General features: G+C 57.8%; 1 protein-coding gene across 3 annotated transcripts in view; it reads right to left on the bottom strand.

The window, feature by feature from the left end:
• The window catches only part of ACOT7 (acyl-CoA thioesterase 7), a gene marked incomplete at its 5' end in the record, with an annotated part of 95,832 nt that overhangs the window by 32,364 nt on the left and 39,801 nt on the right, over nucleotides 1-23,667 (bottom strand). For all 3 annotated transcript variants that reach the window (XM_080800739.1, XM_080800738.1, XM_080800740.1), the window contains 3 exons: nucleotides 13,450-13,536; nucleotides 18,081-18,195; nucleotides 22,538-22,629. In XM_080800739.1, the coding sequence (XP_080656865.1) occupies nucleotides 13,450-13,536; nucleotides 18,081-18,195; nucleotides 22,538-22,629 (294 nt within the window). The remainder of the gene's footprint in view (nucleotides 1-13,449; nucleotides 13,537-18,080; nucleotides 18,196-22,537; nucleotides 22,630-23,667) is intronic.

Below are 23,667 nucleotides of genomic sequence, written 5' to 3'. Positions count from 1 at the left end.
AGAAAAAAACATATCAGCATTTTATGGTAAAGGCCACTCATGGACCAATCCCACAGACTTCTACTGCCCAGAGACGGGGACAGGCTGGTTGCACCGTGGGTGTCTATTACCAGACTGTGCCCCAACTTGGGGATTTATCCCAGGTACTGGGAACAGTGACTAATGTGGGCAGCGGGCAACGAGGCTGGGCAGCAATCTCACACTGCCACACACGGAGGCCTGGGAAGAGGTCGGGGTCTGCTCCACCGGGGACAGCCCAGGGAAGCGGGGTCCAAGCTGCAGGAAGGCTCTCACTACGTCCATTAATCTGAACCTCCCACGGAGGCCACGGCCGGTTCGACGGGAAGGGACAGCAAGGCAGACGTCAGGGCTCACTACATGGAAAATCTCTGTCCAGAACTCAAGTGTTTGCTCTTGAATCGGGGAGGTCTCTTTGGGGGCCCCCGGGTGACTCGTGAAGCGTACGACTCTTGACTTCGGCTCAGGTCATGATCTCAGGGTTGTGAGCTCGAGCTGTGTGTCGGGCTCCGTGCTGGGCGTGGAGCCTGCTTGGGATTCTCTCTCTCCTTCTCCCTCTGCCCCCCTCCCGAAAAAAAGAAAGAAACGGGAGGTGTCCTGGGGCTTTCGGAGCTGGGGGCACCGGTCCTCTGGGGTCCTGCGTGTCAAGAGACGTCTGGTGCCTGCTTAGAGGGAAGAGAGTGGACCTAAAGCCGAGATTATAATAAGATGTTAATTCAAGCTGTTTTCTCCGTCTTCGTGGTACGGAGAGGACCCATGCGGGACACATCACTGCACGGGGCTGGTTCTGAGACGCTCCTGTCACGTGGCCCAGGCGGAAGTAAGACCATGAAAAATCTCATCCCGTCCTGACATATTTGTAAGGACAGTTATCGCAAAGCGAGGGCGGCAGACGCAGTACGCTATGACCTGTCCACAGAGAGAGATAAACTCTGTCAAACACAAACAGCCCCCGCCCTGCAGAAAGCCGCCTGCCCTCCTCGACACTGAACTCCCCACCTCCTGCTCCCTTTTCTACACTTACATGTGAAACACCCAGTACCCCAGCCTTCCAAAACGTGCCTCTGCCAGGGGTCCCGCCGGAAAAGCGTGTCAGTTTCTCCCCGTGCCGGCACAATGGGGGCTGCCCGTGATGGGGACATCACTTTGGCAAATTACAGTCTGTCGTGTGCTGTCCTCATTACCCGGGACTCGCCATTTAAAAAATGACAACAAAATTGTAGATTTGCTGTCCCTAGATGCTGCATCCATTTCAGGAATTATGGGAAGGAAGAACATGAGACCTGCTTGGCCGTGAGCACGCAGATAAACAGCGGGCATCAGAGATATTTTTGAATCTAACATTTAACTGCTCATAGGCTTTTTAAGTATCGACAACATGTTGGCTGGCTTAAAAATAGAGGCTTAAATTTATTCTCAGGCCCGACTGGCTGCCTGGGTCACGCTTGCCTACAAACCCAGAGCGGCAGTTAGCAGCTCCGAGCCCAGCGCCGCCACTGCCCGCCCCGTGGGTGGCGATTTGACATGCCCCCGTTTCTATATTTAATCCCAGCTGACGGAGTGTGGGTGCCAGGCTTCTATATTAAGAAAACAATAGTAAGTTCATCCTATTTTAACTAGCCCACCCCTCCGCAATGGCAACGGGTTATTCTGGGAGCCGGCTGAGTGACAGCCTCCCCAGACAGTCCGGCGTCTCCCTGCCAGGTTCCAGAAGCACCTGTGGGCAGCTCTGTGAAAAGCGACTGGGCCGGGAGGGGTCAGGGGAGTATTAGGTAAGGTAATTAGTAAGGATTATTTGTGGCAATTCATGCACGGGGTAGTAAAGACGATGGGTTTCTAACGTTAGAATGTCAAAAGCAGGAACTCGGGCAGAGGCCTCAGGCACCGCAGGACCGTGGCTCCCACACGCCTCGGGGCCGGGGAAAGGGGCTGCCTGGCTGTGTTTCACCGCTCACGCTCTGTGTCAGGTCACAACTGGATGTGTTCACTGCCGTTGGAGAATCGATGCTTCCCTCTTGCGAACAAGACAGCAGGGAAAGTAGGGCAGGTGGCTTCCTGTCCCAACCGCCAAGGAGATTAGGGATCAGCAGGCCCTGTATGCTCTGCCCCCTCCCCGCTGCCCACTCTGGGAAGGGCGGACTGAATCCCGGGGGCCACATAGGGCCGGGTGGCGTCTCTGAAGGCCGAGAACCACTCCGGGGGGGGGTGTCGGTTTCCTCAGAGGAAAGACTCGAGTCAGGGGGAAGAGTAATATTTAAGAATCCCATGCTCGTGATCCTAAATGGGAAAGACACTGTTAGGGGACATCAGTGGCCCTAACGATGCAGCTAAATAGGCAGCAAAAGCTAATTAATCCGGCACCGAAGATGAAAGATCCCAGGACACCCGCAGAGAAGGACATTCTGGTGCCATACAGCTGACTGGGGCTCTCAAGCAAAACATGCACGTTTCCGGGTGAAGACTGCTGACCAGCCACACACGTCTCTGGCTGGAGAGGCCACCGAGAGGGCCAGTGGGCAGGAGGAAACCAGTCCGTGGGACAGGCATGAGCAGGGTGGTCGGACCCGGTGGCACAGACCCCGCTGTCAGCCTGGAGGGGAGGAGGGGGGAGCAGCCGGCTGGTCCACTGCACCTGGGTTTCCGCCTCTGGCCCCGCATCCTGGAACCACGTGGGTGGTCATGAAGCCGCTCTGTGGGGCTTTAGCTACAAAGAACATTTTCAAAACTAAAGATTCTTAGAAAGCGGGAAGCAGGAGGAGCGCTCAGCTGCACCATGAAGGGACTGGGCCCCGAACCAGCATTTGCTTGCTCACCTCAGGAGCCCCCAGACCCGTTCCTCAAAAGTCAGAAACGTGCCTCACCCCGTCTTCTCCCTCCTCCCCAACCGAGGGCTTGGCACCCTGTCTGCCACACAGCAGGGGCCCCAGCTAAACGAGGACACAAAACTGGAAAGGAGCATCTGTGCCTTGTTCTGTATTTTGCGTGAAATCAATTCCTCCCACGGGTGCAAAACACTGCTCATTCCCAACCGCCCCACGGAATCCGAGCGCGCAAGAGCCTCTGGGCGGGAGGCGCCTTCCGCACCTTGTCTCCCGGACGGGCTCTGCTTGGGCCACCGCCCGTGAACCACCTGCCTCCCTGCCGCCTTCTCCTTCGGGGCCCCGCTAAGCCGTGCAGTCCCCCAGCCTCAGGACCCCCCGGAGCCACACGTGGCCCCTTGGCTGCTGGGTGTTTCGGGGGCCGCGGTGTCTGCGTCAGGCTCTGCTGCACGCCTGCGCCTCACGGTCCTGTACACGCTCCTCCGTGGGGCTGACTCGGCCGCCGTGCTGCGGCCCCTGTACTCTCTCCAGGTCATCCACTTGGCGCCCTGCATGTCTGCTCGGCTCCAGGCCCTGCTTTCAGGGCTGAGGATGCCGCAGTGAGCCCATGAGACCAAGGCCCCAGGCCGTGAGCCTGCGTTCTGCGTGGGGTGGGGCGCCAAAGGGCAGGTGTCCGTTAGGGCATGGTAAATGCTTGGGCACCCCGTGAGCACATCAGGGAGGGGTCTACCTTTCACAGGGGGCCCAGGAAGACCCGCCTTTCCTCCAGCGAACTGCAGCGAAAGGGGAGCAACTAGGCAGCTGTCCGGGGGCAGAAACCCAGCGGAGGGATCAACGGCAGCCGGGGAAGAGGGAGCAGCAGCGGCAGAGCCCGCAGCTAGAGAGGCCCCAGGCTTCTTGGGAAGGCGAGGGACCAGAGGAGGGCAAGAGGGGTACAAGATGGGGAGGACTGGGAGGCATCAAGGAAGGCCCTCCTGGAGGGAGGCCTCGTGAGGGCAGACGCAGCACAAATAAGATCGGACTTTGGGGCCCCTGGTGGCTTCGTCGGCTGAGCGAGTCTTGATCTCAGCTCAGGTCATGGTCTCAAGGCCATGGGATCCAGCCTTGTGTGTGGCTCGTGCTGGGCCTGGAGCCTACTTAACATTCTCTCTCTTCCCCCCACCTCTAAAAATAAAAGGAAAGAAAGACAGATCTGGCTTCTTCTGGGAGCGAGACAGGAGCCGCTGCGGGGCCTGGAACAGGCCGGGCCGGACTGTGCTTCTGCTCCGAAGGGACAGATGAGACCGCTGTGCAGGGAGGAGACGCTCGAGGGGGTCAGGCAAGAGGCCACTTCAGTGGAAGTGGGGAGCAGGAGGGGACGGTGTTGGTGGGGAGAGCTCCTACTCTGATCTGTTTGGCAGAGCCCAAAGGACTTGCCGATAGATGGAGAGCAGAGCCCGAGAGAGAGCCAGCTGAGTCCGGGGAGGTTGTGGGAATTCTGGCCAGACGACGGAGGGGGCGGCCTGGCCGCCGCTGCAGGGGGAGCGCTGGGGGAGCCCATCAGCCATCCCAGAGGAGGTCCTGGGGACTCAGCTGCAGCGATAAACCTGGGGGCCGAGGGCCCAGGGCAGCATGAGGCCAGATGAGTCCCCGAGGGAGGGAGCTCAGGGAGCATGCATGAGGCCCCAAGGCCACAGGCGCGAGGAGGGGAGGGAAGGGGCCCAGGGAGGGAGGCTGAGAGGAGAGGCTGCATGAGCTCTGCACACCAAGACCTGCTCTTGGGCTTTGGCAATGGCCGGCCAGAGGGCTCCTTGACGGGAGGGAAGTGTTGGGAGCAGGTTCCAGAAAGGACGATGAGAGAGACAGGAGGACGGAGAACAGACAGCTCACCAAGGCACCAAGATGAAAGGCGGAGGGGAGGCATGGCAGGGGGCACAGGTGGCCCAGGGAGACTGCTCTACCAGGAAAGAGGTGACTGGCCTCCCCAGCTGGCTTGAGGGCACCGAGGACACTGTGACAAGTGGCACCCCATTAACTCCAACTGATAAAGGTTTTATGACAGTCATGATTCCATTATTCTTTTTCCAAAGCAAGTCAGCTGCAGACTTGGGGGCCCCGTTGGGTCAGCAAGGTCACCCCGGAAATCGGGGGCCCCAGCACAGACCATCGGAGTGTCTTAGAGCTAGGGGCAGGGGTCCCCACGGATAAACTTATTTGCAGACTCACGGGGACAGCACAGGCTAGAGTATTTTCTGAAACCGAGGCCTTCTTTCCCAGGGCTGATCAACGCTCACGCTCCCTGTGTCATGCATCCATTCCCGGCTCTGACGGGCTCCGCGGCCGGGGTGCAGCCACGGCTGAAACCGACCAGACCCCTGGCCTCGGCAACAGAGGCAGAAGGGTCCAGTTAAGGGGTCGGTGGCCGCCCCCCACTCTAGCCGAGTGCCAGGCAGGATCAGGCATACGGGCGTGGGCTCCCCTGCGGCACGCCGCCGCCTCAGCGTGCTGGAAAGCCCGGCCTGTCCTACAAGTGCCCGCCGACTGGGGCCCGGTCTGGAGCTTGATCTGAGGACGCCGGAGTGCCACACTCGGCTGGATTTACGAGCTGTGATTCTGAGACAAACCGCTAATGGCGCAGGACACAGCTAGTGGGCAGCATCAACTCCAACCACCTTTCCGAGTGACGTCTTTCACTCAATCATCGGACACCATCAAGTTCCTTCCCTGCATAAGGTTCTCTGCAAAGTGGCTGGGAAGGGAGGAAGTCAGGACAAGAAAGCTTGCCACCTCCAGGAAATAAACACCTGAGAATATCGCCACTATCCGAAGTGGCAGAAAGACCGAAACGTGTAAGAGAGAAACAAACGTGCGAGGAGGCATGAGGAGGACGGGGAGGTTGCTACTCCCTGGGGAGAAAGGGGCTCCTGGAGCACCAGGGAGGAGACGGGATGAGGGCTGGGCACACAGAATGGGCGCAGGTGGAAAGAGGATGAACAAAGATATGGAGAAAGAAAAGCAAGAGGCGCGCTTAGGGAAAGACAGTCTGGAGGGCAGTGACGAGGCTGGACGGCGTCCTGCAGGCAGCGGCGAGACCTGTGCCAGGAGAGCTGCGGCTGCCACGGGCGGAGTCAGGCTTTGCCGAGAGTGATGTGCTGCCTGGGGCACGTCAGGGAGGGGAGATGCTGGAGGTGTGGGGCCCCAGGACCCCGCAACCTGGGGAGGGCAGGAAGAGGGCAGGGCTCTGACAGCCCAACATGCACAGGTCCCGTGGCTGGGAGGTGGGACCAGGGCGGGGATGGAGCAAAGACGAGGGACAGCAGCGGGCCGGGGGGTCCTAAGACTGGCGCGCACAGCCAGGCCTGCTGCCGCCCCCGTCCCCCTCCTTCCTGGGGGTGGATCTGCTGCTCTTTTTCCAATTCCAGCACTCAGTTATTTTTAATTTTTCTTTTTAGGTAGCACAAGTTCCAAGTGACCCACTCTCTCCTCCGAGAATATCTTTAGCCAAACCCGATTTTTGACAGGAAACGCTCTCCTTTCTGCTATTTGTGGTTCTGGACTGTCCAGAAGCCCGGACTTGACTCTTCTATTTAGAGGACGGGCTTGACTCGCAGGTGGCTACGTTCCTGTTACGGAAGCTAAGCCTGCGCGGGTCCCACCATTACGATACGCTTTGTGCTCACATAAATGATATTTTACAAACACCTCCCTGGATGGGAGAAAAAAGCATGTGCTCTCCGTGTTCCCTCTGCGCCTGTACTAAAGCTAATAAACCAAATAAATATCACAGTTGACCTTGGAACAACACAGTGGGGTTACGTGTGCCGATCCCCTCACGAACCCGCCTGTAACTTTCGACTCCCCCCAAACCAAACTACTAGCGGCGTACCGCTGAGCACACGCCTCCCCCAACAGGACCCGTGGATTGACACGGACTGCGCGTGTCAAGTACTTCGTACCCCGTGTTTGTGCGGTAAAGTCAGCGAAGGGGAAGAAAATGACATGAAAATCACAAGGAAGAGATAATACACATACACGCTGTCCTGTCTTTGTTGAAAAAAATCCAGACATAGGAGGACCCGTGCGGTTCAAACCCGCGCAGCTCAAGGGCCTGCGGCTCGTAACCACCACCAACCTTTACTAAGTGTTCCCTACGTGCCGGCTGTTCGCCCCGTATTATCTCATTTAATCCACCCTCTCCGAACCCCTGTACAGAAAGGGAGGCTATAAGGCCCGGGGTAGGAGCCAGGTGAGGACAGCCACACTGTTCTAGGGGGTGTCATCGTCATCCACTCAACAGAAGTGGCGAAAAGAACAGCCGAGTGGAGAAAGGAAGAGAAAGATCATGTGCACGGGGCCGCTCTCCGGGGGGGACATCGAGACCACTCGGGCTGGGAAGAACACATTTGTCAGAGGCCACGGGGCCGGCTGAGGCACGGGGAGAAAAGACGGAGAGGGAGGAGAAGGTCCAGGACTGATGGGGAAGCAAAGACACCCAGGCCTCAGGCGACAAGGGCAACCCGAGATTCAGGGAGGCCCCCAGAAGCCCTCACTGCCAGCATGGGGAGAGTCATCTGGGAAGCGCTTGACTATGCAGGTGCCTGGGCCCGCCCCGGACTTATTGGAGGCTTCTTGGGGTGGGGCCTGGCCTCTGTCCACACTCGGGCACTCTGGCCCCAGCACACATTTGGTGTGGGGGGACATGAACCCAGGAGGGGACTTGGAGGGGGGTGGGCGTCCAATGTTCTTGAGAGGTTGGGGGAATGGGGTGAGAGGGTATAGTCGCCGGGTGCATTGAGACAAAAGGCCCCTCACTGGGAGTTTCTGGGAGCCCTGAATCCCGAGAACCACCAGGCCATTTGTGTCAAAATGCAGGTCCCCAGGCCAGGGCCCAGACCAGCTCATTACACCCTCCTGGAGAAGGCCCAGGAATCTGTGTTCCTAACAGGCACCAAGATGACTGCTGAGGGACAGACCGGGTCAGCCCCAGTTCACTGCCACGCTGCTGCCTTCTCGTCTTGGAGCAGAGGCAGTTTTTACTCAGAACCAGATGTGACTGTGAACACGAGAGCCCTACCACAGACAACCCCACGCCCCCTCCTCTGATGCTCTCGAGGTCCGGGACAGGCACTGGAGAGGCGACCGGCATCACCCAGGTCAGCCCCTGGGCCGAGGGCCCCGCAGGTCCACCTCTCACAGAGCTCTGGAAGGCGCGGTCGGGGCTGACCATCCAGAACAGAGCTCTGGCTGCCCCCGACACCCTTCCCTGAGAGACTGTAAACTTCCTTCCTTTCCCGGTTACTGGGGTTTTCCACAGGGTTATTAAGAGGACAACAATAATTAACTTTAAGAACAAGGTTCTCTGTCATCTAGTTTGTAAGTCGTTAGCATGGCACGGCCCTGGCTGCTCATTTAAGGATGCCGGGGAACAGCGGGGACCGCTGGGAATAGTGTTCCGAGGCAGGAAACACTCTGGGCGCCGGGTCTGAGCACGGTTCACTGTTCCCAGCTGTGGCCTCTTCCCCAGGGCCGCACGTTCCCAGCAGCTGCTGGTAACTCAGGCTGACCCGTCGTCAGAATCACCGGGACCCCAGCACCGGGCCTCCCCACGGCACCTGGTCCAACCAGGGGCAGGGGGTTGGCGGGCACCTGCATTTTTGAGGGCCCTGGCGATCCCAGCAGGCGGCAAGGATGAGACCACAATCCACGACCTCTCAGGGAAGTGGACAGACGGACACCACAGGAAGGATGAGCTGGCCACTGGGGCAGACACCTGCAAGTGGGTGAGAAAAGGGTCGGAAGCCCGAAAGGAGCACTGACTGAGGAAAAGGCGGAACAGAGACGCACCGCGGTGCGGGGGCGAGGGGGGGGGGCGCGCACTGAGGTGTAAGAAGCTTCGGAAAGCTGGCGGTGGCCGGAGCTGCAGGGATGGGGTGGGGACTCACCAGCGTGGTCCCCAGACTCCGGACAGCTGGGCTATTCTGAACCCCCGGGGGTGGGGCCCAGCCATTCAGAGCAGCGGCTCCTCCAGGGGAGGGTCTGAGAAGCACAGCATGGGTGGCGGGGGGGGGGGGGTAACACCGCGAAGGAGAGGAGCCCAGGAAACGCGGAGCCCTCAATTCCATGTTATTCGGGAAAGCAGTCAGCGGGAAGCTTGTGGATGGGCCCAGGGCAGAGGCCAGAGCGAGCCGTGAGGCTCAGGGAAGAGGGACAGGCCGAGGTGCGGCCAGAGAGCAGAGGAAGAGAACCACAGACGACCCACATCTCTGAACAGGGACCTTGGCTGCCGGAAGGGGACCCACCAATGCCTCCAAGTCCCGGGGAGACAATGCCACACCCAGCCAGGAAACGCTTTACACAGACCAAATCCAGAAAAACTACTCCTGAGCCCCCCACAGAGACTGCCCCCCGCAATGACTTCTCCCTCTCTCCTACAGCAGCTCTAGAGTTTGACTGACATGTCTGGCCAGCTAGACCCACCAGCAGACGCGAGCGGTGGGTGCCGCTTCCTGGGAGCCCCCCCGGCCTTCCGGGCTGGAACGCTGATGCCATCACCAGCTGGCCCACCTCCGAAATGGGGCCGCCCCAGGGACGGCAGACTGGGCAGAGGGAGCCTAGGTCGCCAACACCAGCGAGCTTCCCGAGGAGCCCTGGACATCTTACAGCTGCGTCGTCCCACAGGGCGCGGCTGTCGTCTTGTCTGGTGGAAGCCACCGGGTGAGGCCTTCGGCAAAGCCGCTGAGCCTTTCATCCGGCTGACGTACACCTTCCCTAGGAAGCTACCAGAAAACGGAAACTCTGTGAGGAAGACCAGCACGGGGCAGTGCAGGGAACGAGCAGTCCGGCTCGCGGCGGGCGGAGGGGGGCCCTCTCCAAGGAAACGCATCCTGCACGGCTGTCCAGCAGGTGTAACTGTACCGAGAGGCATTCCACAGGGGACCGGGGGCTGGGTGTTCGGAGCGGTTGGGAGACGAGGCGATGAGACAAGTCTGCGGCTGGCCCACCGAGTGACCCCCAGGGAGACAGAGCCACAAGGCAGGAGCACAGCTGTGGTCCCCACGAAGTGAGGACGGGGGCAGCTGCATGTTGGCAAAAGCCATTTTGGACCCTCCCGTAGGATACCTTGGTTTAAACTAGTTAATAAGGTTTGTTAAAGCGCCAAAGAAACATCCAAGGCCACCAGAGGTTCAGAAGTGAAGAATTCACCACAGAGACACCCTCCAGCCTGCCCTAAGCGATGCGGGGTGACCCCCAGGGAGCCCCCCTGCCATCGTCGCGTGCGGGCCGTGCTGAGCAGTGACCCCCTCTTCCAGCCCGCGTGGGACAGCTGACAGAGGACCAGGCAGGGAGCGTCCCAGAGGAAGAAAGCAGCAGCGATCGTCTCCGGAACCAAGGGAAGACGAGAACAAGACCTTGAAGAAGGCGAATCAAACAGACAAAACTGGCCCTACACCTTTCCACCAAATTCCTGAAAAGTGGTATTTCGTGATATAAATAAAATTCAACCCAAAACGCACCTAGGACAACAGACATGTCTACAAACAGAGACAACAAAAAGTCGTTTTCCTATTTCGGGCAAGTGTTTTATTACGAATATCGGTCATTTTAGATGCTGCTGCTTCCCTGAATTCTTTAACAACCTGAGTTACCCTCACCGTGGAATCTCTGGGGTCGCCCAGGTATGTCACTGCGCCATCTGCAAAGACAGAGCCTTCCCTGCTTTCTGTCAGTGCCGGGGCCTCCGAGCGTCCCTCTGGTCTAACGCCAGTGGCTCCAGTTCCCGAAGCCACATGAACAAGCATGACAGCGCGGCCCTCGCCTCAGTCCTGGCCTTGGGGGAAGATGCTCACTTTGGGGCTCAGATACCTGCATGTTAGTATATTCGGGAAGGACCATCAACTCCTCTTCTTACTGTTTATCGAGGATGGGTGTCTGGGTGAGTTTATAATCAGGTCCTCACTGTGGCATGAACCTAAACACCCCCAAGTACACACCAGGTCACCGCTTCGGGGATACAACCAATAGTGGGGGAGCGGAGGGGACGGGAGGCCAGAAGAGGAGGAAGAGACCCGCGTGGCTTCACTCAGGACTCAGGGAAGGCAGAAGCCCAAAGCCAGGCTGGAACTCGTGCCGAGACCCTGAAACCACAACCACAGGGACGCAGACGGCCCTCCTTCCCGGCACAGGGGACCAAGATCCTCTGTGTCCTCTTGCTTGCTCCCCTCGGCTCCTGCTTCCCTCCGTGAATCCCTGGGCAGCTTGTCCACGCACCCAGGACAGGACAAAAGACCGAGCACCGGACTGCAGTCCTGCCTCCCATCTGGGGCTGCCCACCCCCCACCCCCACCCCAGTTCAGCACGGTCAGCGTCCGCGTCATGCGCTCTTAAGTGCCGGGACGGGAGCTGAGCTGCAAGGTTGACACTGTCCGGTGTGTGAAAGGCACAGAAAATGGGATGGGGCGAGAGTTTTTCAGAGACATATACACGGCCCAGAATTACTGGATAAAAGACGAATTAGCCTCCATCTCAGCTCATGATTTTCTGCGCTCGGCATGACTGAGCTACAGGTTAGAGAGGATGTTGACGGAAACGCGTTCAGATACCCCTCGCATCGCCGGCATCCTCTCCGTAGGAAAACGCCGTGAAATCCCAGGTCTTCGCAGGTGTTCTCAACGTGGCGTTTATTTTGTTCACTTGCTCCTGGTGAGTTACTAGGCACTATTTAGAGATGACTGCGCTGGGGGAAAATATTTGGCTTTTTTTTTTTTTAAAACTTGTGGGCACAAAAACCTCTACTAAAATACGCATTAAATACCGCAAATCTGGGCGCCTGGGTGGCTCAGTGTGTTAAGCCTCTGCCTTCGGCTCAGGTCATGATCTCAGGGTCCTGGTCTGCCTACATGTGATCTCATTTTGTCAAATAAATAAATAAAATCTTTAATAAATAAATAAATACCGCAAAGCCAACATAAATGTTCCTTAAACGCGCTTCTTAAAGAAATGTGCCTACTTCTAAGGAAACATCTCAGGCTCTGTGACAGAGCACAGGTTCTAGATTTGCAACAATTCCCTCACTCACACCGTCCAGCACGTGCGGATGGAGACCGGGCTTGTCAATAAGGAGACAGCGAAGTGTGGAGATGCCACCTCTCCCACAATTCCAACATACGGACAAGACAAGCAAAAATTCTGGCGCAGTTTCACTGATTTCAGGCAGAATGGAGCTCAGTGAGGCTGAAAGTGATGGGGTCTGGGATCCGGATGGGGAGCTCAGAAAAGGGGCTGCCTCCCACTTCCAGGAGGCAGGCAAGGGCTGGTGAGGAAAAGGAGACAAGCAAGCTTATGGGGCCACAGCTGTCCTCGGGGTACAAAGACGCTCTGACCACCACCGCAGGCGCCGGCCTAGGCAGTACTGGTGACATGGGTAGGATCCAAGTTAATCAAATTGAAGGACACTGTAGCCAACGTTTAGTTGAAGGAAGAAAACAAACATAAAATAAAAAACAAAAAACAAAAAACAAAGAGGATTAGCTAAAAAAAGAAGCAAACTTTAAAAATATTCTCAAATCAGGGGCACCTGGGTGGCTCAGTGGGTTAAGCCTCTGCCTTCAGCTCAGGTCATGATCCCAGGGTCCTGGGATCAAGCCCCGCATCGGGCTCTCTGCTCAGCAGGGAGCCTGCTTCCCCCCTCTCTCTGCCTGCTTCTCTGCCTACTTGTAATCTCTCTCTCTGTCAAATAAATAAATAAAATCTTTAAAAAAAATAAATAAAAATAAAAATATTCTCAAATCAGGGCGTACTCTCTGACTCCGAAAAGCCCAGGACCTATTATCCCATATTCCTCAACGTGGATGTGATCTGTGCCTCTCGCTCATGGAACTCGCCTCAGGAGAGCACCTGTTCGATGCTGTATGAAGTCCTAGAGTCCTACACAAAGTAAGATCGAGCCCTGCCCTGAGCCGCCCTAGGTAGAAATAGCAACATAACCCTGCACAGAGTGGTACCATTTGAGCTGGGTTTTGAAGGATGAATAGGAGTTTTCTGAGAGGAAAAGAAGAGAGAGCTTGGTACTCCCAACCTTGGAGGCAAGAGCTTAAGTGAATGGCACTGTGCCAATGCTTACTGTTTTCTCCAAATTGCAATTAATAAATAAATAAACTCCCCATTAAAGTAAAAAGTGTCCCTCTATGAACCTGGGGCTAAGTCCCCTATATTTCCCGAGCTAGGAACTTCACGGTCTACATTGTTTAAGGTGGAATCTGACCAGAGGAAGAAATAAATGAGAACGTCAGAGCCAAAAACATGCTGCGGCAGCCCTGCTTCGGTAACAGGTCACACTGCTACTCTCTGGTGACATCACTGCCCCAAAAGGCCCTGCCGCAACCCGAGGCCACTACACACCACGTGGTTCTCAGCTTCCGGGGTTGCGTGTGACCCTCCGTCAGGATAGCCATTCATCTGACTTTCGTTTCCAATTTTAAAAACAGGCGCCGACTATATTTCGGCAATTCATTATGCAGCCTCTTAAAAGTTTAAACTTCTGCTTCATCAAACACTGGAGCCTAAACCGGGTCAGACGGCCGCCTGGCTCCGGGGAGACAGAGACGCGAGCGAGCAGCAGCCGCTGACTCCTTACCTCCGTGCACGAAGCCGTGCAGGGTGCAGTCGGAAGGTCCCACCAGGTGGATCAGGCTGGACTGGCTGTAGCTGACCGTGTTGGGCTCTGGAACGGCAAAGGAGAGGGATTAGGCCGTGGGACAGCTCGATGCCCGAGACCGAGCACCGTGACGTCTGCGCGGCCACCGAGGGAGTTCAGGTGCCGGCTGCTCAGGTGAGTTCTCCAAGGACAACTGCGGTCTCCACGTGCTCTGGTCCGTGAAAGGAAAGGCTTCCAGGGGCTCGTCGGCCCTCTGTTAGCGGGTCACGGTGCTCATCCCTGGGGACACCAGTGTGCCCGGTGAGGCCCACTCCCGAGACACAGGAAGCCAGTCAACACCTCGGGGCTACATGCTCCCAGGGCTGCGGTGACCCTCTGTCTGGACAGTCAGTCTTCTGACTCTCACTCCCAACTTTGTAAACAATCTCGGACACAGCACCCCCCACCAGCACACCAGCCCCGGGAACACAGTGTGGACACAGTGCTGGCGCAGGGGACCCATGGTTTGCTCTCTGGCCACTGGTCCACAAGGTACCACCTCTAAACCCAATGGGAACCACATGCAATCCGAGACCCTGATCCCTGAGGTCAGGCAGTGGCTGGACAGGTTCAGGGTGAAATGCCCCACGTGGGCGTGGGAAGGAAACAGGACGTGGTGGTCAGCGGGCAGGACTGCGTAGCCCCTTCTCCTCGCCTTCTCCATGCACACCAGACCACGCTGCCCGGCCTCCTCGGCAGGCCGCCTTCCCGCCACGCTACCTGCTTTCAGCCCGACTCATGCGAACCCCAGATGGGGGAGACCCTGACCTTTCCCCTTCCGAGGTAACCCCAAAAGCTACCTGTTCAAGACGCACAGCTACGAGTCCGCCCCACCTGCAGGACACCCCCTGATAAGGAACACCCCCTACAAGGCCGGGCACTGGGGTCCCAGGGTTCCGCACCGCGACGGCTGCCACGACCCTGGCTGGCAGGGCGCCTAATGTTTGGATCTCAACATGCCGGCCGCGCTCAGAGAGCGGGTGAGGTCCCCAGGGCAGCAAGGGGAGAGTTTCGACACGGCTATAAACATACCCAGAATTCCCCTCTCCTGTGTTTCCAGCCGGGGAACAGTGGCAGAGATTAAGTCCCCATGGAGGCGCAGGTGGGCCTCAGACCCCGGCAGCCCGACTCTCCACGTGTCCCTCACCGCCCCGCCCCTGCCTCCTCACGCCTAGCCCTCTCCCCAGAACAAATGCTGACGGGCGCAGGAAGATGGGGCCTGGTCAGACCCTGGGAGACCCCAGATGCAAACCAAGCACTCTTGGGGGCAGTTGGGATCGGGACCACGCGAAGACAGAGCCTGGGCCCAGCCCAGCAGCCGGAGCTGGATTCGTTGTCATCAACCCCCATGTCATCAACCATCATGCCCACAAAAGGCTCCGATGGCCACGCAGTCCCTCCACGGTCAAAGCTGGACCTCGGACGGCTGTGGATCAAACAGTTCAAGGTAATTGTATTTTCTCTTGTCAGATGGGGAAAACAAAACAAAAAGCTGGGTTTTAAAGAACTCCCAGACTCGGGGCGCCTGGGTGGCTCAGTGGGTTAAAGCCTCTGCTTTCAGCTCAGGTCATGGTCCCAGGGTCTTGGGATCGAGCCCCGCGTTGGGCTCTCTGCTCAGCAGGGAGCCTGCTTCCCTTTCTCTCTGCCTGCCTCTCTGACTATGTGTGATCTTTGTCAAATAAATAAAAAAATCTTAAAAAAAAAAAAAGAACTCCCAGACTCTCTGAAAGGACACCTGAAGGATGAGGTAACTCCGCAAGGGAGTTCCTAGGCAACAGCCTGCCCAAATCGGGTTCTGGTGTCAACCCTGAGAGAGGGCTGCAGATATGGGGGGTGGCAGGGTCCTCCCACAGGGAGGGGCTGGAGTGTTCCAAAGACCCCGGTGCCGACCCCACGCTCTGCCCTTCCTGCTGAGCGCCTGCCCCGCTGGCGGGTCCTGGGGACCCCATCCTGCCCTCCTCTGGGCCCCGGGAGGCCTGGCTGCAGAGGCCCAGCCCCACCCTGCCAGGGTGAGGCCAGTTCTACTGGGACACTGAGGTCAGAAATGCAGGGCACAATCAAAAACAGCAAGGAATGGGCATGTGACTTAAGCATTTAAAAGCCAGTCCCTAAGCTAATCATCTGAGAAAGATGCATTCTTATCGGAACATAGAAAAGTAAAAATCAAAGCTTGTAAAAATCTATCAAGAAATGAGACTTCGGGGACGCCTGGGTGGCTCAGTGGGTTAAGCATGACTTTGGCTCAGGTTGTGATCCCGGGGTCCTGGGATGGAGCCCCACATCGGGCTCTCTGCTCAGCAGGGAGCCCGCTTCTCTCTCTGCCTGATGCTCTCCCTGCTTGTGCTCACTCGCTCACTCTCTCTCTCTGACAAATAAATAAATAAAATCTTTTTAAAAAGAAAAAAAAAATGAGATTCTGGGGCTTTGGGTGGCTTTGTTGGATAAGCCTCTGCCTTCAGTTCAGGTCATGATCTCAGGGTCCCGGGATCGAGCCTACTTTGGGCTCCCTGCTCAGTGGGGGGCCTGCTTCTCCCTCCCCCCAGCTCATGTGTGTTCTCGTTCATTCTCTCTCTCTCTCTCAAATAAATAAAATCTTTAAAAAAAAGAAAAGAAATCTTGAGATGCAGAATGTCTCCTTTGACTAAACATTGGAGAGTAATAGATTCCGAGAAGCGTTATGCACCCGACTCACAGTCAGACAGGAGAGCAAACAGGAAATAACCCCCTGCATGAGGGGACTTAGGCTGGACACCGTGAGCGTTATATTGTTTCCCAGACAGTCAGAGGAGGCATCCAGGACTGGCTCCCACCCCAAGCACTCGCCAGAAAGGGCCCACAGAGAGGAGTGCCCCAGCAGCCCCCACCTAGTCCCCAGACTTCCTCCCAGCCCATCCCTGCCGCCACTGGGTTGACACCGTCTCTCCCCTCCTGTCTAATAAGAACACTCACTGGTCCCTACATTAGGGACCCAGTTGGGTAATGCAGAATGACCTCGTGCCGAGATCCTTAACTTAATCATATCAACAGACACCCTTTCTGCAAATAAGAGTCTAGAATGGGAGATGGACAGGATGGCCAGGTCTTTAGGGGGAGGGCTGCCATTCAGGCCCCTCCAGCTTCTCTGTTCCAGAATACCTTCAGCACCAATTTTGTACCTTTCCTAAGACATCGCCTCTCCCTACATCACTTGGCAGTCTCCCATGTCTTTGCCTGACCAGCACGCTTGCCTGCCCCCGCCCCGAGAGCAGAGCCTGGGTCTGGCATCGTCACTACCCTCCGTCATCAGGAGTGACTCCAGGCCCATCTTGTGGGTGACTGTGTTGGAAACCGATCGTCTATTCCAGCAACATTCTGTCTTACGAATACTAACAAGTAATTTATCATCTTGGCGTTTGCTGAGAAGCAGATGTGAAAAGACAGTGAAGGCACCCCCCCACTCACAGGCCACCGGTCTTTGCTGTGGGCAGGTTGAAGCTGGAGCATGAGAAGGATAAGGGGGAGATGCGCTTGAGGGGACAGAAAGATTTGGAGAATCCTGTGCGAACTACATAGGCGCTGCCGACGAACCCAGGAGCTCCCGTCCTCACTCGCACAGCTGCTGGGTGGTCACCAGCCCCCCTGCCCTGATGCTGGATGTGGCCTGAAGCCCGGGCAGGCAGGTGGGGGGACCAGAAGCCCAGTCCAGTCCGTGTCCTGGAGTCCACCGTCGTCCTGGTTAGCGGGAGCTAGGGCATAGCATGGGGGGAGGGGAGCCCAGGGCACACGGGGGCACATCAGTGAGGAAACGGATTACTCGGGACAGGTCCTTGGCTGTCAAGGACCAAAACGTGGAACTCAAACACACCTGTGTCCGGGGCACCCTGAGGGGTCACCCCGTGGAGCCCCACACAGAACACAGCATGTTCTCGAATCCTCTCCACACGGATGACCTGTGCTCGTGTGTGTGCGGTGGAGACACACAACCCAATGGCTCATGGTGGCCGTGAGGGGGACAGACCTCCTGAGACCCTGCCCTGCACCATCTGAGCCCCAGGGCGGCGGTCCGCTAAGGACTGGGGAGGAAAGTCCCGTCTGGAAGGAAACCAGCCTGGACCTCTCTGTGTGGGTTCTGGATGGACACTTGGCTGATGCCGGCCATGGGAGGGAACGAGCCAGAGGCCCGGGCCCAAGGGAAGCCGCAGGCCCGCAGACGTGAGGGCCAGGCTGGTGAGGAGAAACGTGGAGAGAGCTGCTGCCATTTGCCTGTTTTTTATGAGCTGGAAATCCCATAAAAAATGTGCTCCTGAGCTACCTTGCGGGACGGACACAACGGCACAGGCTCGCTCCCGTGTGCCCTCGCAGTGGGGTCTCTGTGTCATACTCCACGGGCCTGCTGGGACCCCCAGAGCTGTCCCGTCCCCTCAGTGCTGACGGCGCCACTGGGAACGGGTTTGCAGGGACAGGGGACAGGGCCACGAGGACCACATCCACAGTGAGGGACTGCACCGACCCCAAGAGGAGAAGACTCATGAGCCTGCCGCATTCGGCACCTGCCAGCAGAAGTGAACCCCGCCCTGCACCCCAGATTTTACCTGGGTTCAGGACAGGCTGGACGATGTCCCCGTTCCTCCACTTGGTCTCCATGCGCTCCAGCTTCTGGGCCTCGTACCGCTTCCGGCCCTCTTCCTCCTGCTCCTGCCGGGAATACTGCAGAGAGGAGCGGACAGAGGGTCAGGCCGGCAGCAGCGAGCCTGGCCTCCCGGCCCTCACCCTTCCCGCCCAGGCGTGGCTCAGCCTCCCAGCCTCAAGCCTCTCCTTGCATGGTCTCCAGGCATGCAACCGGAACCATCCATCCCTGTCCTGGTAAGACAGACTTGATACAATCAATAAAAACTGGGGCGCCTGGGGGCCTCAGTGGTTTGGGCCTCTGCCTTCGGCTCAGGTCATGATCTCAGGGTCCTGGGATCAAGCCCCACATCGGGCTCTCTGCTCCAGGGAGCCTGCTTCCCTTCCTCTCTCTCTGTCTGCCTCTCTGCCTACTTGTGATCTCTCTGCCAAATGAGTAAATAAAATCTTCTAAAAAAAATAAATAAATATAAAAATAAAAACATAGAGAAGGTGAAAATCTCATGTGTGCAGAGATAAGCGGACTTGAATGTTTACTCTGTGTGTCCTCCATTGTTTTCATGCCCACGCGTAGATAAACATTCTCCCGTGCCATGTGCCACGTTTCCAAGGAGCCATGTTCCCCCTCCAACTGCATCAGCCCAACTTCTCAGCCTAACAGGACTTGGGGGATGGACCCAGTACTGAACGCATCAGGCCTGCTCCCAGCCCTTCACTGTTCAAACAACATCCCGTCAACAACCTCCGTCACATTTTACACGTGCCCCTTCCTTCCTAGGATTTGTCCCCGGACACAGAACTACAGAATCACAGGAGCCCCGACAGGGCAAGGGGAGATCAGGTTTCCCACATGCCCTCGACACACCCCCCCCGCGGACCTCCCAGCCTGTCCGACAGGTTGCACACTTGTAGGAACACACACCAAAGCTATGACAGTCCCACCGATGCTCTCATCATGGATCACAGGTGTTCAGACCCAATAAGTTAAGAATAAATGTGAATATAAAACTTGGCACAAAAATGGGTTCCAATGGGCACAGTGGGAGATGCTGTGTTTCTCTGATGTGACAGCAAGGGCCCTGCCCCCAAACCCAGTGCAGGACACATACACATGCCCTCTGTGCGGGACCACTTGGAAAAGCCACAGGCCCGGTCCGTGGGGGCCAGCTTCCCCGAGTCCCCTCTCCCTTTGTGCCAACCACGGCCCGGCCAGGCTCCCCTCGGTGAGCTCCGACATCTGCCCTTGCCTTCCCTCGGGTGGCATTTCCAGCAGACCTGATGGAGAAGCCTCTGCACGAAGGGCCCCATGGGCCCCTCTCCACCCCCCGCTAAAACCTCTCCGACTTGGGCAAGTTCACTTTAGACGACAATTTTGGACCTTCTTTCAAAAGCCCGTTTTAAACATCCTGATTTTCCTGCTCATGGCTCCGCTCCAAATCGCACAGGGTCGGAACACCAGTCTGCGCCTTAATTACCATCATCTTAATTACCATCATCTGAGGCTTGAGAACCTGTCTCCCAAGGAGGCCAAGAAAGGAGCTAAGGAATCTGTTCAAAAGAAACACACTCCAAGTGTTTAAGTTACGGTGGATAATTTAACCTTTTCCTCCATAAATAAACCGCAGCCTCCTGTCCCACCGTCCACAGTAAAGAGTGTGCAAGCAGAGGCTGTGCTGTACCTATCCGGTGAAATTCACAGCTGCATTCAAGTGTCCTCCAGAAATGCCTTTCAAAGAGATATATTTTAAGAAACAGCCAACCTCCCGAGCCTCATAAATCCTGGCTGTGTGAGCCCGCTACTTGGGTCTGGGCCGTCGCATGCGGCTGGTGCGGCCCCAGCCGGACACGAGCCAAGAAGACGGAGTAAACGCAGCCTCCTCCCAATGTTGGCCTGCTGGCTCTGAATCTGGGGATAAAGCCACCGGAAGTCCCAACAAGGGGCTGGGACCCCACACTCACCCCCAAGGGTTCGTCCAGCCCCACTGATGTGAACCATTAGCCAGCTCAGCCCACAGTTCCAAGAGCCTGGGCAGACTTTGAACTTGAGCGCACATTCCGACACCGGGAAAAAGAAAAAACCCCACAACCCAAGTGTCTGCTCTCGGATGCCCCCCAGCCTCTCCAGGGTCACCGCAGGGATACTGAGGTCTCTGTTCCCTGGAGAAGAGGGTGGAGCCAAGTGGCAGCATCTGACACTGGATACCACCATGGGGGGTCGACCGCCGGTGACTTCAGGGAGACACACATGGGGCCCCTCTACACACGTGAGTGTGTGCTGTGATACGTGTGACATACGTGTCCGTGCCACACACATACACCTGAGAGACGTGTGTCACACACACACACCTGGACAGAGAGATGCGTGTATTCTCAAAGAAAGGACAGTGGTCTGTAAAAGGTCAATGGCGGGATTTGGGGCGGGGGGATGAGAAAGCCTGTGGCCACGCTACCTGCGGTGCATAAATGCCACCCGAGCCTTCCAGGACGTATCAGAACAAGGCAAACAGCAGACCTGTGTCTCAAACCCACTGAAGGCCTCTCTGTGGGGCTGCGCGTGTGGGGGGACGAGCTCCCGTGAGTACTGGGGTCGCCTGCAGCTGCGAGCTGCGTGGCTTCTCCCGTCTGGAACCCTCTCCGTGGCCGCCTCCGCAGGGCAGAGTCGTGTCTGTGTCTTATCGAGGCCGGCTCAGCAAAGGGGCTGGGAAAGCCCCGGGCCTGGGATGAGGGGGTGAGTGCTCCCTGGGGAGGATGGGAAGACCCGAAGCTCTCGGCCCCCCAGCCCCCCGGCCCCGAGGAGCCAGAGGAAGCAAAGGCTCATGGGTTCAGCCCCGGAAGCTTCCTTCAGCATCAACCCCCAAACACGAAGCATCAGGTGCCGAAGCCAGAGAAGGGCTGTGGGAGACTTCCACAGTCCGCGGCGTCCAAAAGCGCAAGCAGCTCCATGATTAGGTCGTGTTTCCCTGCGACCGGACAGACCCAGTACCCAGGGCTCGGCGCAAAAGATGAAAGCGGGGGTGGGTACGCTCGTAATTTCCGGAGAGAAAAGTCACTCACTGCTGCGCCTCGGGTCCTGCCCCCAGCCCCCTGCAGGGAGGAGACACTTGGAAGGAGGGAGGGGGCGGGGCGGGGCAGCCAGGAAGGGCCGTGTTCCGGGAGAACAATATGTCCAAACTGAAGCCGTGCACATGACCTCGACAGAACTGGCGTCTGGATGAGGCAAGGCTGCAGCAGAACGGACCCCTCGCTCGTGCAGGGGCGGGTGGCACCAGCACCGTCATCAGGTGGCAGCACTATGTCCCTTCTTTTGCGGGACCAAAGGACAGGCCACCCATCCAACTCAGGCCAAGGTCCAAGCACCCTTTCCCCTTCAACATGGAGAGGGCTCCCCTGTCTCCACAGAGTTTTTTAAATCTTTAGACTTTGTAGCAACTAGAGCCCCGCAGGCCGCCGTCCCGACCTGGGGAGACGTGCCACCTGGGCCTCGCCTGCCCCCAGGGGCTCAGGCAGGGTGTGGGGTCAGACCCTGGGCTGCCACAGGCAGAGGTGTGGCTGGTGGGGAGTTCCAAGGAGCGCCCCCGGCAGCGTCACACTTGTAGGGGTGCAGAGAGTGGAAAGGTGGGCCAGGGAGTCAGAGCAGGCCTCCTCCAAGCAGGAAGGCCTGCACCCAGCGTCCCCGTGAGGAGGAGGATGGGACGTTTCTCCGTGAGCTCAGTGCGAAAAGAGCAGGCGCCAGTGCCCACGGCTGTGGTTCCCAGTTACACTGTTTTTAAAAAATCTGTTGTTTGCCTGAGCACAGGAAAATGCTCGTGGCAAGGCAGCCACCGTCCGAACCACGGGATGGTTCCTCTAGAACAGCTTAGGTGTGAGAACAAAGCCACAGGCCTCCACCAAGGAGCTGTCACACGTGTCTTGGAAACATGCAGAGACTTGGGCACCACGGGAGGAGGGGAGGGTAACTTTAAGGAAGGAACTAAATCGTTCTATCGGCTTGACATTCACCCTCCAACAGCCTGCCCATGGGCCAGGAATGAATACAACGGGCTCCCTTTGTGCAAAGATGGTTCTGTCTGCAGCAAACCACAGTGAGGGGACCGAGGGCGGCAGGGGAAGAGGCGGAAACAGAGATGTCTTAGCCTCCGTTTCATCAGGGGCTGAGATGAGGAGCGGCTGGCCTGGGCCACACAGCCGGGTGGTCCTGGTTCTCTCCGAAGGACCCGTCACCTGGCACGGTCCCGACCCGCTCTGGTCGGGACACGAGGAAGGGCCCTCCGGGAGGGACGTCCTCGAGCGAAACCTGCACGAAGATCCCAGCCAGGGACAGCCCACTCCACCGGCAGTGCCGGCGCCCAGCCCCCGCTGTTGGGACGCCTGGGTAGCCTCTGCCGTATGCCCCCCGAGAGAAGCAGAAGGGGGGTCTCCTTACCACGACTGGGGGCACCTCCAGGACCTTGTCCACGTTCTTCAGTGACAGGGGCACATACCACAGGGTGGCCTTATTGGTCAGCTTTTTAGTACCTTCAGAGAAAAAAACCATGTGAGTGATGGCACAGGGCGAGCCCAGGGCAGGTGGGGCTGAGACACAAGGTGGGAGCCGGGGCCCAGGGCATGGGGAGCTGTCCCAGCCCACCCCAGTGCTGCCCCCTGGAGGCTGCTCAAAAGACTTCGGATCACACGCTGGGGACCCGGCTTTCCAGCCTTTGCTAACACTCCCCCACACGGGTCTTTGCCAGGAGAGGAGTTTGGCCTTCGACTTGCCCAGACGCCTGAGGGGTCTCGGGTGGGGCCCTCACCAGCCACCTCTCGGAGAAGAGGGGACAGAGCCAGGGCATTCAGTCTCCGCTGAGCTCGAGCGTCTGCCAACAGATCCCGCAGACCTGTGCTCGGCGAGGGAACGCCCACCTGCTGAACAGGCCAACAACTGCTGCCAGAGGGGGCTGGAAGGACAGTGGCCCACAGACGGGAGAGGCTTGGGGACACATGGAGCCAGAGCCCACATGGGCAGCCCCGGGAATGGCGGCGGCCAGGCCACAAACTGGAGCGTGGCTGCGTGGCCCGCCGGGCAAGGCCCATCCTGCGAGGTGGGATGCTTCACCCCAGACACTCAGATTTGCGGCCACCTGCCCCCGACTCAGAACTCCAATCCGGGTGGGATGCTGACAGATGGGCGGTGGGCTGCTCAGCCCCACTGTGGGCCAAGTGACAGGAAACAGAACCTTCCTTAGGGCTACCAGGGAAGCCTGCCTGGGCTGAGAACCATGCCCCAGAAAAGTCCAGGGATTGCATGGACCCCCGCCTTCCCCCTTGTATAGGAGGAGCCTGGAGCCCAGAGAGGTCAAGGGGTCTACCTAGGATCACACAGCAACTCGGTGCTATTGTGTGCATAGACCTACGCCTCCGGGGTCCCAGTACTTTCAGGGAAATGTCTGCAAAGATGCCTTAAAATGTAGCTTCCTCAACACAGAAGATCCTCCGTGTGGAGAACAGCAAAACTGCAGGAAATGGAGGGACGCAAGCGGGGAGAGTGGACAGCAGCCAGGTGTCCTCTCCAAAGCC

This window comes from Martes martes (assembly GCF_963455335.1).
Source record: "Martes martes genome assembly, chromosome: 4".
NCBI lineage: Eukaryota > Metazoa > Chordata > Mammalia > Carnivora > Mustelidae > Martes > Martes martes.
The sequence above is the reverse complement of the archived record's forward strand: the minus strand, read 5'-3'. Positions and strand labels throughout refer to the sequence as shown.